This window comes from Cucurbitaria berberidis (genome assembly GCF_010015615.1).
Source record: "Cucurbitaria berberidis CBS 394.84 unplaced genomic scaffold K460scaffold_4, whole genome shotgun sequence".
NCBI classification, from domain to species: domain Eukaryota; kingdom Fungi; phylum Ascomycota; class Dothideomycetes; order Pleosporales; family Cucurbitariaceae; genus Cucurbitaria; species Cucurbitaria berberidis.
In genome coordinates this window covers 4,769,965-4,785,613 of record NW_024468938.1, presented here as the reverse complement: position 1 = coordinate 4,785,613, position 15,649 = coordinate 4,769,965, and the positions used below count along the sequence as shown (strand labels likewise).

Below are 15,649 nucleotides of genomic sequence, written 5' to 3'. Positions count from 1 at the left end.
CAACGATTACTTTAATCTATATCCTTGCCTAGTTCATGTCGAAACTGGGTCATGCTAGAATCACCCCGGAAATGTCGCATAAGATAGAACGTGCGAATCAGTTTCAGAAAGACCGAGTCCTTTTTATAAGGAGCTCTTTGAGGTCATCACGCTCTTCCCTTCTTTCTTGGAGTTCCGCCTGGCGTCTGAATCTATCTCGTTTTTCCTGAAGCTCATCAAGTAGCCTTTGGGGCTCACCAGTTTGCCTCAGCCATTTCTGACAATCAGAACACATCAGTGGACCTGTATCTGACTCCAGGAGATTCAGAAAATGTGAGGCCACAGTTTTCGCCGAAAGGCGATCGCTCGGATTACGCGCTAACATACTCCGTATGTACCATAGCATTTCCGGGTTGGCAGCGCTGGAGTCGCACATTCTGCGAACTTCGTCTAACCGAGCTTCATACCGGTAACCACCATCCTTGATGCTTTCCGCGAGTTCCCTGCGTCCATGTATAGCAAACACAATCTCAAACAGAATTGCTCCTAGGGAAAACACATCCGCCATCTTATTTCGCTCTCCTAAAGAGGATATCACCTCAGGTGCGGCATATCGCTCCATCTTCGGGGGAAAATCAGTTGAGGTAGTACTTCGTTGTTTATATTGCGTATGTAACGAGGCTCCAAAGTCGCATATTAGGATCTCGCCACTGTGAAGTAGTATGTTTCCAGGATGTAAATCTCGATGGCGGAAACCTTTATCGTGTAGGCTCGCAATGGCCACAGTGAGACAGCCAATCGCGCGACGAAAGATTATAACTTCATCTACAGATCGTCTTTCCCTAGCAAATGCGAAGTTGCGAAGGTTATCCTGGAGCGTTTTGCCTTCTGCGACGGGGTGCATGATCAAAAAGAACTGCTTCATGCCAACCGTGTACGCATCGATGATCCTGACTCTGTGCTTCGTCGGTTGTTCTTTCTCCAATTGATTATATATATCAAGTTCTCTTTCTAGGTTCTGCTGTGCCGCGGATTTGCTGGATGAATCGAATCTATCTTTATGGTGAAACTCTTTACGAGCAAATATGCGATTGTCTTGCGACCCTGGCCTATCGGCCGCCTTCACAATGTCGACTTTTCCATATGAACCTTCTCCTAAATCAGGTAATTGAGAGGGATTCGTGTAAGGAACATCTTCTTCCGTAGCGAAATTGCGGAGGCAACAGGTCTCTGCTGGCAGTTGCACTTGTGTAAGATCCATAATAGATATCGTGCATTTAATGTTTAGACGGTGTGGATTACAGTGTATTGTAGGCAGGGTGAGGAACTAGCTCACGTTAGTTAACTGGTCCAATAGCTGTCGACCACGTAGCTATGTGCGCTGGCAGGTTATATAATAGCCAACTGTCTAATTATTAACACTAATAACAAAATCGTTACGTTTCTTAGGACTTCTATAATAATAATATTTAATTAATACTAATATTGTTTGTAACTCTTTAATATAAAAAGGATACGCTAGCTTTATATAATTTAATATATTTAATTATTTCTAAAATTAGACTTATAGTCGTAGAGTTATAACGCGCTTAGGTTAAAATAGTTATAATATTATAATATCCAGGTAGCTTAAGTTGCGACTTAGCTTAGGTCGTGCACAGGTACTTGTATTCAACCTGCTCTGTTCTACCTACTTCATGTCTGCCCCACAGACAAACACTTCCAAACAGCCAAAGTATGCACCTTAACCACAGCAACAAACTCTTCAATCAGTACAGCCTCACCCCTCGCCCCCATGCCCTTTGGAGAGACCCCCAGCACAAACGCCGGCACACCTTTATAACGAAAGAACTTACAATCCGTCCCGCCCATGCCAGCCAGCGGAAGCGGTCTGCTCCCTGTAACACGCTCAGTAACATCGGTAATACATTTTGCGAACGGATGGTCGTGCGCAAGGTAGTTGGCTGGGTTACTAGCCGCTTCATGGACGACGTAGGATGCTTCTGGGAAATCTTTTAGTATAATGTTGATTTGAGCGAGGACCTTGTTGCGCGTTAGACCGATGGGAAGGCGTATGTCTGCGGTAAAAGCGGCTTGCGAGGGGATGACGTGGACTGCTACGCCGCCGTTTATGACGCCAATGTTCAGCGTAGGTTGAACGAAGGATAGTCAACGAGCCAGGGCCTATGATTTCATCTACCACGTCACGCACATCGGGGTTGTCGAAGTGCTCTTTGAGATCCTGTGGGAGGTCGGATGGTAGGGCTTCTACCGTCTCTTGTAGTGCGGTGATGAGGCGCGCGGCGAGGATATTCGCGCCGCGACTGAGGTTCTTGTATGCGCCGTTTGCGCCGCGCGTGCTGACGGTGAAGTTCAACCGCAGTAAACCTTTTTCGCCGAAGCGCACGGATTGAAGACCACCTGGCTCGCCGTTGATGACGCAGTCGCCTTTCCACCGGTCACTGCCAGTCTGCTCAAGGAGATACTTTGTCCCGTACTTTCCGCCTGTTTCTTCGTCCGAGACGGCGGTGAGAGCAATACTTCCCCTGAGATGCTGCGCGCGCTTCTTCAACAATGTGAATGCAATCACGGAAGCTGCTGTGCCTGCTTTCATATCCACGGCTCCTAAGCCATGGATGGAACTTCCGCCATTATGTCCTGAGTACGGATCTCGCTTCCATTTCTCTGATTCGCTGGCAGGGAAGGTGTCAATGTGGCCGTTGAATACGACTCGCGGCCCGGGTCCTTGTTTGCCGTCGAAGTCGGTGACTATATTGGGCATGTGCGCTTGAGGCGCTATAATGTCCGCGGATATGCCGTGCTGGGAGAGGAAGTCTAGGATTACCTGGCTCGCTTTTGTCGTGTCGCCGGGTGGGTTTGGACTCGCGGCTTGGATGAAGTGCTGGAGGAGTTGGATGTAGTCATCGCGGTTGGCTTCGATTTCATTCAGGATATCTTCTATGGAGGATGTGGAAGTCATGGCTGTATTTCTTTCAAAGAGAGTTGTTGTTCCATTGAACTTGCAAATGATACGACCATTGTATGAAATATATGTACTTTTGGAGTCACGAAGTGCTGGGTACAGTTTGCGTCATGTTGGAGTTGAACTTGTCCGGCTGGATTGCTTCTCGGAATAGAAACGGAGTAGGATGCCTAGCGCGGAATAATCGACTCTAAGACATGACTCCTCAAAAGCACGTCAGATGCACCAGATATTGAGAAGTATATATTCTGTTACAAGAGCAACAGCCTCTGCCCAACCACTACAGAATTATCTGATGTATCTAATGTAATGGTGCCGAAGAAGGAATAGTTCTCCCGAGAATTTGAAAGCACGCAACTACAACCGAGATATCGCAGTTTAAACCCAAAACTATATGATATCGTTACACTATCTCCCAGTACTGAGACCCATTCAAACATCGGGCTCCACCAAGTCCACATAGAGCCTCAACTCCTTCTCCATCAGAACCCTATACAACCTCCAAAGCTCTTCCTCCGTGAAAACTCCCCTTGCATCCGTAAAAGCCAGCATGATAAAGTCCTTGCACCAAGGTAGCCGTCTCACGCCCTGATAAAAAGTCTCTTTAACTCTACCCCCCGCCTCCTCTACACGATCCTTCCCTCTGCCCTTCTTCGCATCTTTACGCTCCTTCTTATCCGGACGCCTCACCTGCTCTAGGCGTAATTGTTCAAGTTCAAAGTGTATATAAGCTTTCCAAAGCGCGGGACAGTGCGCACCAGTCCCGTCTACGGCGCGTTTATACAATGCGCGAATAGAATGTGCCGTTGAACCCGCGATCTCGCCTTTGAGTGTTTCGTAGTGGATGGTAAAGGCCCAGCCGGCTACGCTAGTTGCGTCTGAACGCTGCAGAGCGGTTTGGTGCATGATGCTCCGGACGCGGTCGTCGATGGAGAAGCGTGCTTCGTTTGCGGCGTAGAGCGATAGCAGGTGCGTGTTGTTTGGGAAGAGGGAGATGAGGGGTTCGAGGGTGGTGCGGATCAGGGCTGGTTTGACGATTGGAGTATGACAGGCGTGGTGGATGAGGAAGCGGGCTATTTGCTGGGCGTGCAGCTCTGCGGGGGGAGATGATGATAGCTTGTTGGACGCGAGCCATGCGGTAAGATGCTGGTGGGCGTCAAGCGCGCGTTCGGGGTTGCAGTCGTTTGAGAGATATGCCATAAGAGCTACAAGCGACGTAGCAAGGACTGCGGATTGGTAGTCCTTTCGAAGTAGCGCTCGCTCACTCGTCTCAGAAATGATCGTACGGGTGCGTAAAACAAGACTATGTGCGGGTCGCTCATCTTGCTCATCGCGCTCTGGGACCTTTCCAAGGGGCGACACAAGCCGCCAAAGAGCCTCCATATGTTCCCCTCGATGGAGGGCTTCCCACACCCAGCTACTAAGGAGCTCCAGACTACCAGCCATTGAGAGCGTGACGTCTCCTTTCTGCATGGAAAGCGCCATGCTGAAAACCTGATTCGCTTTTACTGTATTGCCCCGACGCAGCTCAAGGAGGCCATAGACATTATACAGTCGCATGCTCGTTGGACGCGCTTTAAGTAACTGCTTCGCTGTCTTGAAGGCATCCGATGGAAAGTGTCGCAACTCAAATGCGAGAAGATACTCACTAATGACTTCGTCGCACGATAGATCCGTGGTCAGAAGCTTCAGGAGTCTTCTAACAAAGTCTGGACTTAGATTAATTCCATCGAGTGGGAAATCTTGTTCGAACAGGAGCTCGCTAGTCATCTGAAAGTTTTTCAACGGACAGTTGGAGAACTTCGCAAATAGTTGCGTAAACTGGCTCGATTGGTCCTGGAGATGTGAAGCAGAATGAAAATTGCGGTGCAAGAAGGGATCTGGCCGCCACTTCTCTTGGTGTTGGGCAACTCTAGGTAGTGGAGGTAAACTGCAGAAGCATAAAAATGCCTCCAAGATGAGTATACGTTCGGTTGCCGCTGGAAGGATATTCAGATAATCCGCTATGTCGGAGAAGAAGATGGAATGGAAAGCATCGTCTTCACCCACATCATCTGAGGTGCGACCGGGATACCTAAGCTTTTCAATTGCGTCTATCTCGCGCATACGAAAGTCTTCGAAGACATTGCTTGGTTGATCTGGTGTTCGCAAGGGTAGAGAGCCCGATGGCGTTATGTCGTTTGGGCTGGACTTCATCCAGCCGTTGGCTCCTTCCTCGCCGACCCGTGGCGCTTCGCTTTCCCAAAACTCCGAGAAGGCGGAGATAGCATCGGTTGTCTCGAGCTTAGCATTGGGCGCATTCTGGACAAAGTGAACCTCGATTAACGCTTGCCAGATAGCGAGAGCAAGTTCTTGATACCCCGACTCTTGCATAATGGACGTCAGGCGAAGCAAGATATGCAGGGCGTCCTCTGGCTTGAGTCCGCTCGCACTTGCCCGAAGCACTTCCAGGCACTTCAGAAAGGTTGATCGGCAGTTCTCGTACTTGAACTTGGCAAAACTTGACTGAACGAAGTCAAGATACATGAACCACAGGTCGACACTCTGCGGATGTTTCGCGAGTACCTCGTTCCATTTGCTAGCAAGCTTAGTCTCGTCCCAAGCCCTTCGTGCTTCGGTTAGCAGTCCAGCGTAAAGCTTGATCTGGCTGTCGTGATCCGTCCCTATCTTCTTTGTTGCCTCCTCGTAGATAGAAATGCGCACATCGGCGAGATGTGCCTTATCCGAGGCAGTCAACTCCGACGAAGGCCGATCGAGTTTCAACATGGCTTCTTGATGATCGATGAACGCTAGCCAACCTTGAAGATCTGCGGGATGCTCTTTCGTTTTTCGCACATGCTCGGAGTTCTTTCGAGTAACTTCGGCGTCAATTTTGATCGTCTCGGTATCGGACTCATATTGCGTATCCACATCAGCCGGCTCTGTGGACTTGGGCTTTCCATCAATGCCCCGGTAGTCTAGGTCGGGCGTCCCCTCGTCGTCATCATCACTATCGATGCGTTTTCTTTTACTTGAGCTAGAAAGTGCGATAAATTCTAGGTCTATGGGGATAGAATCGCTTTCTGTCTTTACCAGTCGTAGCGCGCGGTCAGTCGACTTGTTCAGGCGCTTATCGGTCAAAAGCCGCTCCTGTCGTCGACGAACTATCGGCGTTACGTAGATCTTCTTGTCTGTAGTAATATCCCGGTCTATCTTCTGGTCCGGAGATAGTCCCAGCACGAAGCCACGACCGTATCGGCGGTAAGCTGGTATGTGGTAGCGATTTAGGGTCCCATAGCGAAGTACGTCGGCGTCGCCTCTACGGTCGCTGTAGTAGGTTTTTGATGTCAGAGCATCTCGACCGTGGGCCAGTTTCTCGGACTGTTGGGCTTTTGTGGTCTCGCTGATTGCCTCTTCTTTTAATGGTCGCTCCGCTTTTGAGGGTTTCTGGGGCTCCTTGGGCGGCTCTGGGGCAGCCTTAGGTTTTGGCCGGAAGCTGGCGAACTTTGGGATGTTCGAAGCCATGATGAGACGGGCGATCAAGTTGGATTGCTCATTAAAGTGGGCAATGTTACTAATCTCGCAGTGACTGAGGAGCAGAATCTATGCTTGGTGTTGAGGAAAGAATGCAGGCGCCTGTAGGCCACGCCGAAGCACAGTGAAGTCGTTCCACCCACATCATGTCATTGTGCATGTGTCATTGGTAGATATGGAAGGCACCAATAGCAATAGTCTGTTGTTGGATGAACGAGGGTGAAGGTCGTGTCGCAGTGCTCGGAGGTCCGCACAGCGCGGTGGGCTCGAGTGGCGCGCCGTAACCGCTAGTGTCGAAATCTTGGCTGCGAGTTCGAGAAATTTTGGAATGATGCGCTTCACTTCCGTCACATCTCGCCGACAAGCTCGCCACGACCCCTCTCACGCTTTTTCGCAGCGTCTCATGGCTCTCAGGACTACGCAAACCATCCGCTGAAGCTCATCCGCACCCAAACCGACTACTACTACCACCACCACCATGGCGACGACGCTCCAGAAGCAGCTCGCGGCCATTGCCGCTTCGAGCACCCATCAACTAGATCTTAAAGCGCAAAAGTCGGCGCATGGAAAGTCGCTTCTCTTCGATCCCAAAGTCGCCGCGTCCCAGTCTTTCGAAAACCTCTATCTCATATGCTACGATGGCTATCGGCAACTCTGTGCCCTCGACTCGCGCTTCCTGCACTTTTCAAAGAGCCTGTTTAGCGAACAGAGCAAAATTGAGGACCGCACGCAGATGACCCAAGAGGAGAATGACAAGCTTAACCGCGTACTGGAGGCATTTATTACACTGGTGGGGCCTAGGCTGTTGCTCAAGCCGGCCGAGAAGGCCTTGGAGTGGCTTGTGAGAAGGTTTCGGTACGTTATCTGAGAATTGATATCCCGAGGCTCAACCTCTGCTAACAGCGTGCTAGAGTACACGAATACAACACGCAGTGCTTGGCCTTCACGTACCTCCCATATCACAACACCCCACAATTCCTCTCGCTCCTCTCCATACTCCCTCACACGCCGCCAGCCGCGCTGCGATTCCTCTTTCCCTATATCCAGTCGCCAACAAACGTCCCGCGACGCACCATCGCATACACGGCCATCAATACCCCAGTCTTCTTCGATGCATACCAATCATACGTGGCTAAGGTGTTGGAAGCGGGCCACCAGGCCTCCCATATGCTCTCGTTCTGGTCCAGCATCACCGTGGAAGCCATATTTGGCATACTAAGCAACTCGAGCTCTGGCAGGAGAGACATTCATGAGCAGAAGACCGAGGACTTGGTTCTGAGGGTCCTCCCCGTCCTCAACAGCTGCATGCGGGCCAAGCATGGAGCAGAGGCTGTCACTGCTTGCTACACAATTGTCATAATACTCGTCAATCAGGCGAAGCTGGGGGACAAGATCCTTGATGGGCTCATGGAAGCTGTCATTCTGGCGCATGATGAAGCATCCATGAACGAATGTCTGGCATGCCTTTCTATCATCGCTAGGGAGCGATCCAAAGCTGAGATTCCGGAAAAGGTGTACAAAAGGCTTCTCAAAATCCCGCAAATACCTCAGAAGCTTTCGTTTGTCTCCAAACAGTGCCAGGTGGAGCGGCTTGTGCTGGGAGCTGCTCTAGGCGCGCTTCGTACTCTTGATCAATCGGACGAGAAGCGCAACATCTTCCACGAGCTCATCGAGTCGCAACTGCTCACAGAAGCGCACATCCAGATAGTCTTCTCGGCACTAATTTCAATGCTACGCGATACTGCGCCAGGCTCAGAACAACATGGACAATTACTCGATGTTGCTACGAAGCTGGTTGAATGCAAGACACTCCTGGATCTAATGCAGGCTACTGCGAAGCAAAGTAACGTGGACCTCGAATCGCTGGGGCTGCCCATCGAGCAGCCTTCGCAAGTTGAGCAGACGAACGGTGTAGACACGGAAGACGAAGAGATGCTCGACACAGATGAGGAGGTCGCCTTGACAGTAGAGATTCCAGACTTCAGAGTAACAAGCTTCCTCGATCCCAAGTCGGATATCTGGTTCGTGGAGATCGCCAACGCCTTTGAGCAAGCTGTCGCCTCCAAGCAGACCAAACAATTTCTCGCACTAAAACCGCTTGGCCAAGAAGACGCGTTACATCACACGAGGTACATTTCCTTCTTGGTCCGGGTCTGGTGCAGCCCTCGCTCGGTCTCTGTTCGAGTCGCCGCTCTACGCGCCGCGACAACTCTTATGCAGTCCAACACTGCATATGCCCTACAAAACATACTTCCCTATATACTGCATGCGCTAGCCGATCCATCGCCGCTTGTGCGTCGTGCTGCAGCTTCCTGTGTTGCCGCATTATCAGATAAGACCCCGGCGGAGAAGGAAACCCAAGTATGGGGCAGTTCCGACATGTATGGCAACTCGTCTAGTAAGATCATTGGGCTAACAGAGGAGGAGGTGTCAACGATTTTGTCCACCTTGCTCAAGCCCATCCTCGAGGAGTGTGTCATGGATCCCCATTTCGTCATCGCAGCAATTCGAGAAATGCTAGAAGGCTCGCAATCCTCGAGGAGTCTCCCCAAAAATGCAATCAAAGCGCAATTACGGGCTTCAATACTGGCCTTTTTCGCGAGTCATGCTAGTCTCACGCCATTATTGAGAGTCCAGCTCTGTCTTCTACCCATCTTCAACTTCTCCGGAAAGTCATCAGATGCCGTGCGCAGTAACACGATCGTCCCGATGATTCGGTCGTGGTGCCTATCTCCAGTCATGGACGTATCCAAGCAATGCGACGCTGAAGGTATTACACTCGAAGCAGCTGATCGTCAATACCTCGATGCGCTACTCGCAAGAGAGGCGAAGAGTGCAGAATTGCTACAAGACCTCGTCCACTTAAACTTTGGAGCCCGGAGATCACTTGCAACTGCTGCCTTTGGCCGCATCAGCTCAATCTGGTCTGCAATGAAGTCAGAGCCGAGGCTATCTCTAGCTCAGTCTCTTCTAGATGTGGCTTTGAGGGAGAGCAGCGATCCAGTAGCCGTGGCATATCGCGGTCCAGCACTTGAGACGTTGCGAACTGTAAAGCTTGACTCTCTCACCCTTGTGACCTTCTTGGAAAATGTGCTCTCTGCGGTACAGATGCCCGAGGGTCCGCCTACAAAGAAAAGGCGACGAACGAGCCGGAGCGAAATGGCTCGAGTAGAGCTATCCTCTCAGGACGATGTTCAACGGCTACTTCGAAGGCTCACCTTAGTTCTGGAATTGATCGAGGGGTCAACACCCGCACAGCATCCAGCGCTGTTCAAGAGTCTCTTTACCGTATTTGGTGATCTTCAGCCGCTGAAGCAACAGTCGGGGTCAGAGCTAGTGTATCTTCAGAGCATCATCCTAGGCTCTTTAACCCCGATTGTGAATGTATTGAAGGTAGGTCGAGTTGCATATATCCATAATCATCACTAACAAGTTTCAGGAGCAACCAGATACAGCCGAGTACCAGTCCGCCGTGCGTGCGGACCTCCTCATCGACTGTATCCGCCACTCGACCAGTCCACAAGTACAAAACAGTGCGCTGCTTCTGATCGCTAACCTGGCATCCTGGGTGCCGGACCTGATCCTACACAACCTAATGCCAATTTTCACCTTCATTGGCTCTACACTGCTTCGTCAACAAGACGATTACTCTGCCCAGGTTGTGGACAAGGCAAGTTCAAATACCCGTTCCTATCATCGCCTTGCTTACAAAGTCAGACCATTTCTCGTGTCGTACCACAACTGGCCGCTTCGCTGCGCTCAAAGCATAAGAACTTCCTAACCGGCGTATCCGATCTTTTGCTTAGCTTCACCGCAGCATTCGAGCATATCCCGCTACATAGGAGGCTGAAGTTGTTCTCGGAACTCGCGCGAACGCTTGGTCCTGAAGACTCGCTCCCCGCAATCCTTGCCCTTCTTGCTGATCGCTATCACAACAACAAGGCCCAGCGCAGATTCAGCACTGATCTGCTCCTTGTTTTTGATCCGATACACACACTCGAAGTAAGCTTCTTCACAACCTCATTTGAATCGATGCTGATAATTCTAGGCTTTCAAGGGTTATCTTGACCTCGTTACTGATGCTGCTGGGCCAAAGCGTAAGGTCTCCGACACCTTGTTCGGCCTGAACGAGAAGCAGCCAGCTCAGGTAGAATCCGCTCTCAGAAATCTGCTGTCATGCCTCGCAGACCTTGCAACCGACGAGCGAGTACGTGCCCATGTCACCAGAGCCTTCAGACGGAAAGAGGATTCTAGCAAGCCACGAGAGGTTTTCGCGAACATTGTCGAGACCACAATCCAGCTGTCCAAGAAGGTCGCAACGTCAGCGAAGCTACACGATTGCTGTAGCCGTGTGCTTGCTAAGTGCTTGGATCTTCTCCCCACCACCGACCTTATCAAGTCCGCAGAACTGCTCCTTGCGAACTCAGATTCCCAGGTTCAAGTGGCAGCCATCAAGTCCGTTGAGCTAAGGGCAGGTGGGACTCTGCAAAATGACCGAAGATCGATACCAGCTCTGCTTTCATTCCTGCCTAGCGTTGAGAATGTCCTCCAACAATCACAAGAGATGGACGCCAAGATCATCTCGGTCAGCTGCATCGATCGCATCATCGAGCGGTTTGGCAAGAAGGATGTGGAGGCCGTTGTATCTGTGGCGCACACAATCTCTGGTTCGCAGTCACTGTCTAGCAGCGACGATAGGGTCCGCATACTGTCCCTGCTCTGTCTGACTTCCGTTGTGGACGTCCTTGAAGATGAAGCGATCTCATTACTGCCAACAGTCCTACCAACGGCATTTGAGTACTTGTCGCACGCCATCGATGAGGAGAAGACTGGCCTGCACAATGCTGTGTATACTCTTCTTTCCAACATCGTCGAGCGACTGGGTTACATGTTTTCACGAGAGTATCTTGAAACGGCGCTCAGGTTATCAAATCGCTCTGCTGAAGCTGACTTGGAGGATGCATGCGACGAAAGCCGTCGTAGCTTTTATCAGAGCGTTTCGGAGCATCTTGACGCACAGAGCGTATTCGCGGCCATCAAGTCGAGTTGGCCACAAGCTGTCTCTCAGGGCTTCAACGTACGTATCTTGAAGAAGCACACTTGACCATGCGCTAATCAACAACAGGCATCACTCGAGCACCTCGAGCTCCTCCGCTCCACGATCGATGGCCAGACCAAGACGAAGCTCATCAAGGCGAGCTCAACCTTGTTCAGCCTACTTTTGCAGACTTTCCATCTGCGAGAGGCGATCGAGTCGCAAGATGAGCAGGATTTTGACGACGACGAGGTTGAACAGTTAGACAGCATATTTGTAGAGTCGGTTCTCGCCATGGTCCTGAAGCTCAACGACGCGACATTCCGGCCTTTCTTCGTACAGCTAGTGGAACAAGAAGGACCGCTAGCAGCAAGACCGCAGCGCGCCATCACCTTCTACAAGTTCCTCGCGGCTTTCTTTGACAAGTTCAAGGTAGGCACCACCCGAGCCAACACTTTGAATAGACCCCATACTAACACCCTTCCAGTCCATCGTCACAAGCTACTCCAGCTACATCATCGACCACGTCGCAAAGATGCTCGAACACCTCGCTCGCGACGACGTACAACCCGAGCTCCGCACCGCGCTGCTCACTGCCCTACAAAAGTCCTTCCAGCACGACCAAGACGCCTTCTGGCAAGCGCCCTCCCACTACACCACCATCCTCGCCCCACTCCTCAGCCTACTCACCCTCCCCTCGGCATCCACGTCCTCACCCGCCAACCCGACAAACATTGCTATCCCCACCATTGCCGACCTGGCCGCTGCATCGTCCTCGTCGATTGACAATCACCGCGAGATGAACGCTATCTTACTCCGGTATATGCGTGCTGAGGAAGCGCATACAAGGCTTGCGACGGTACTGTGCGAGCAGGCGTTGACAAGGAGACTAGGCGAAGAGTGGTTGGGACTGTTGCCTGAGATGCTGCCGTTTATCAGTGAGTTGCGCGAGGACGATGATGAGATTGTTGAGCGAGAGACGCAGAGGTGGATTACGGGCGTGGAAGAGGTGCTCGGGGAGAGTTTGGAGGGTATGTTGCAGTAGTTAGTGTTTTAGTTGGTTGTTGTTGGAGTAGGAGATGTTTAGGATGACAATATGGATATGAATAGAGACTAGAGCATGATCCAGCTCTTGAGAAGATCAATGTAGTGTTTTTCAACGAACTTGATTCGTTTATTGTGGGGTAATGTAACTCTACGTCATATATGCGTGCGTGCGTGTCTATCGTTTCGTTCCGATTCGTAAATCCTTAGTTTCCGCTTGCTCGTGTATGTCCAAAGCACGAAAGCCTAGAAGCTAGGCGTATATATATTTTATTCCACCCGTCCCATCCCTCGTATCTTGAGCGATCGACTGACGGCTTACGCGCCGTGCTTTGACTTCTCTCTACCTGACTGCGCTCTCTTGCGCGCCTTCTTTAGCAAACAGCATGAGTCTTGCCCGTCTGCCCCTGCAGACTATGCTCCTCATCAGCAAAGATGTTATTAACAGCCTTGAAAATGGGCGTAACAAGCGTGGATCGGCGGCGATGAGCATATTGCGCTCGGGCACTGTGTTCACGGGTCAGCCACCAATCCATCCATACATCCTATCATCCATCATAATCATCCCCACGACCCCTTTCTCTTTCAGGGTATTATAAGCAGAGGAAACTTACTCCTTCTGCTCCTGGATCTTCTTCGCATCGAGTTTATCCAGCGTCTGCAGTGCGAGCTTGAAATCAGCAATCAGTGCGTCGCAGCGCGAGCGCGTGAAGTCCTCGCGCACAACGACGCGCAGCATCTTCATCTTCTCCGAATGCGGCGCCATGGTGTAGGCGGGCACGACCCAGCTGCGTTCGCGGAGCTGGTGGGCTCTGTTTGGGGTTAGCGAGTCTAATTCTGTGTGGGAAAAGGGACGTACACGTCAAACTCATCATACTGCTTATCCAGATCCTCGTCGATGCGGCACGCAACAAGAGGCAGGCCCGCACCACCCCTCTCGCTCATGATGATGAAGCCCAACGACTCCAAGTTGGCAGCCAGATAGTCGGACGTGCGCGTCAAGTTCAGCATGATGCGCCTATATCCGCGCTTGCCCAGGCGGATAAGCTGGTAGTACTGGCCGATGATCTGGCTTGCACCACGGGAAAAGTTGAGCGTGAAGGAAGCCTGGTCCGCGCCGAGGTAGTTGATGTTGAAGACAAGTTCCTGTGGTAGGTACTTGGGGTCGCGCCATACGACCCACCCGACGCCTGGGTACACGAGCCCGTACTTGTGCCCGGATACGTTGATCGAGGTTACTTTGGGCAGGCGGAAATCCCACAGGAGCCGGGGGTTGACAAAGGGGGCAACGAAGCCGCCTGAGGCTGCGTCGACGTGGATGTCTACTTCGATGTTTCGCTCGACGAGGAGGTCGTTGATGGCCTTGATGTCTTCGTATTCGCCTGTGTATGTAGTTCCGAGGATGGCGCCTGGTGCTGTTAGCAATTGCATGAATAGTCTAGGTTGATTGATTCATGTACATATGCCGATGGTGTTCTCGTCGCAGAGGTCGACGGCCTCCTTGGGATCGATCACGTAGCGCTCCGTGGTGCAGTATACGTATTTCTCCTCGACGTCGAAGTAGCGACACGCTTTCTGGTACGGTCAGTAGATGCAGTGGCGGAATGCGAACGCGTGATTGTAAACTGACCTCCCAGCAAACCTGTACGGCCGAGTTCATGACCATGTTAGGCTTATCGTAGGGCAGGCCCGCCGCCTTGCGCTTGTTCTGCCAGAGTTTCTTCATGGCGAGCACGCCCAACTTCAGAGTGTCAGCATTGATAACTCTTTGAATAGCCTAGTACTGTTATATTACCATGATAGCCTCGGAAGAGCCGATGGTAGAGGTACCGATCGTATTGGCGTCCTCCTGATCAGGGGCATTGAACAGCTTTGCAATCATGGAAACACATCCTACGCTTCGTTAGTGGCTGCGTCCCAAACTTGGTCTGACGTATGTACGTACGGTTCTGGATATCGGCGCTCACGGGGTACTCCTCGTAGTCGATGAAGTTCTTGGAGAAGGCGTCACTGTGAATAGTCAATGGCATATCCTTGTGAAATAGCGGGCGACAGCATGTCACACGTACACCATGAGCTTCTCAGCCTCGTCTTCCTACTCAGCTTGTCAGCGTTGGTCAGAGGAGAAACACTTCAGGGGGCGAACCATGTAGGTAGTGACGAACGAAGCCAAGTTGAGCGTCGGGGTACCATCGAGAGTGAGGTCGTCTTTGATCATGCGGTATGCCCTGAATCAGTCAGCCAACATTCTTGCACCAACCACCCCTCTCATCCAACTTCAGACATGACCTACACTTGGGCCGGCATTTCACGGTCCTGTACGCGCAATTAGCCATGTCGAACTGCCATGTAGCGAGTGGGTCAACTCACGGGCATCTCGTGCCTGGGCAGATCCTCAATGGCATACTTGCTTCCATAGACGGTCGCGGTGTAGTCATCTGCGTCGTCCTCGGGCGTAAGATCAATAGTGCTTTCAGGATTACTGAAGCTCTGCACGCGCTCAAAGCCAGACTTTTCCTCTGCGACCTCTTTCTGGGTGGCTACGCGGTTGATGTGCACCATTCTGGCGACGGAAGCTCACACACGGGGTGGCCTGGCTACAGTGTGTAGGGAGTACGAGACAGAGGGAAGAAATTGGAGTGGGACAGAGGAGGGAGAAGGAAGAATAAGAGACGGTTAGAGAGGACGCAGCGCAGAAGAAGGCAGTTTTATCACTCAGACGTGGAAGGATTACGTCGCGCCGCCGCCGGGTGTCCTGTCTAGCTGCGTCGTATCGTACAGCACAGCGACGTACCCCACCATGCCACCAACACGCAGCCCACCATGGCACCACGACGCCCATGCCCGTCACCGCGCATCCATCAATAGCCCAGCCGCCTGCCAGACGACTCCCTCCTCCCCAGATACATATATATGCGTCTTCGCCAATGGAAGCCAGGGCGCCGCGTCAGACCTGTCCACAACACGGTGACAGTCCCGTCCCGCAGCCCTCATTTGGCAGAGCGAGCGCGTCGACAGCGTCATCATAGCGGGGACACACACAAAACGGCCCTTCGCTACTAAGCATTTGCTCGCGAAAGCTTACCTGTCTTAGC

At 51.7% G+C, this 15,649-nt stretch overlaps 5 protein-coding genes across 5 annotated transcripts; 1 reads left to right on the top strand and 4 right to left on the bottom strand.

The window, feature by feature from the left end:
* Positions 1-103: 103 nt before the first annotated feature.
* Positions 104-1,240, bottom strand: K460DRAFT_397537 (kinase-like protein; the record flags this gene model as incomplete). Its single annotated transcript, XM_040936165.1, has 1 exon — positions 104-1,240. One exon carries the CDS (start codon positions 1,238-1,240, stop codon positions 104-106), a length of 1,137 nt encoding a protein of 378 aa, XP_040787004.1.
* Positions 1,241-1,652: 412 nt separating this feature from the next.
* On the bottom strand, positions 1,653-2,959 carry K460DRAFT_388261 (putative acetylornithine deacetylase; the record flags this gene model as incomplete). The annotated part of the gene is made up of 2 exons (XM_040935681.1): positions 1,653-2,096; positions 2,140-2,959. 2 exons carry the CDS (start codon positions 2,957-2,959, stop codon positions 1,675-1,677), a joined length of 1,242 nt encoding a protein of 413 aa, XP_040787003.1. The 3' UTR covers positions 1,653-1,674.
* A 226-nt stretch (positions 2,960-3,185) lies between these two features.
* K460DRAFT_369293 (DUF1740-domain-containing protein) lies at positions 3,186-6,693 on the bottom strand. Its single transcript, XM_040933934.1, has one exon. The coding sequence runs from the start codon at positions 6,464-6,466 to the stop codon at positions 3,395-3,397; it is 3,072 nt and encodes a 1,023-aa protein (XP_040787002.1). The 5' UTR covers positions 6,467-6,693; the 3' UTR covers positions 3,186-3,394.
* Positions 6,694-6,828: 135 nt separating this feature from the next.
* On the top strand, positions 6,829-12,555 carry K460DRAFT_397534 (U3 small nucleolar RNA-associated protein 10; the record flags this gene model as incomplete). Its single annotated transcript, XM_040936164.1, has 7 exons — positions 6,829-7,330; positions 7,387-9,868; positions 9,915-10,145; positions 10,193-10,477; positions 10,524-11,552; positions 11,601-11,942; positions 11,998-12,555. The coding sequence occupies exons 1-7, from the start codon at positions 6,954-6,956 to the stop codon at positions 12,553-12,555; spliced, it is 5,304 nt and encodes a 1,767-aa protein (XP_040787001.1). The 5' UTR covers positions 6,829-6,953.
* Positions 12,556-12,741: 186 nt separating this feature from the next.
* On the bottom strand, positions 12,742-15,255 carry K460DRAFT_164067 (glutamate decarboxylase). Its single transcript, XM_040926906.1, has 11 exons — positions 14,925-15,255; positions 14,848-14,870; positions 14,701-14,782; positions 14,624-14,649; positions 14,500-14,564; positions 14,350-14,447; positions 14,185-14,295; positions 14,015-14,129; positions 13,414-13,963; positions 13,169-13,366; positions 12,742-13,061 (listed from the first exon to the last, which is right to left on the bottom strand). The coding sequence occupies exons 1-11, from the start codon at positions 15,114-15,116 to the stop codon at positions 12,929-12,931; spliced, it is 1,593 nt and encodes a 530-aa protein (XP_040787000.1). The 5' UTR covers positions 15,117-15,255; the 3' UTR covers positions 12,742-12,928.
* Between the last annotated feature and the right edge of the window lie 394 nt (positions 15,256-15,649).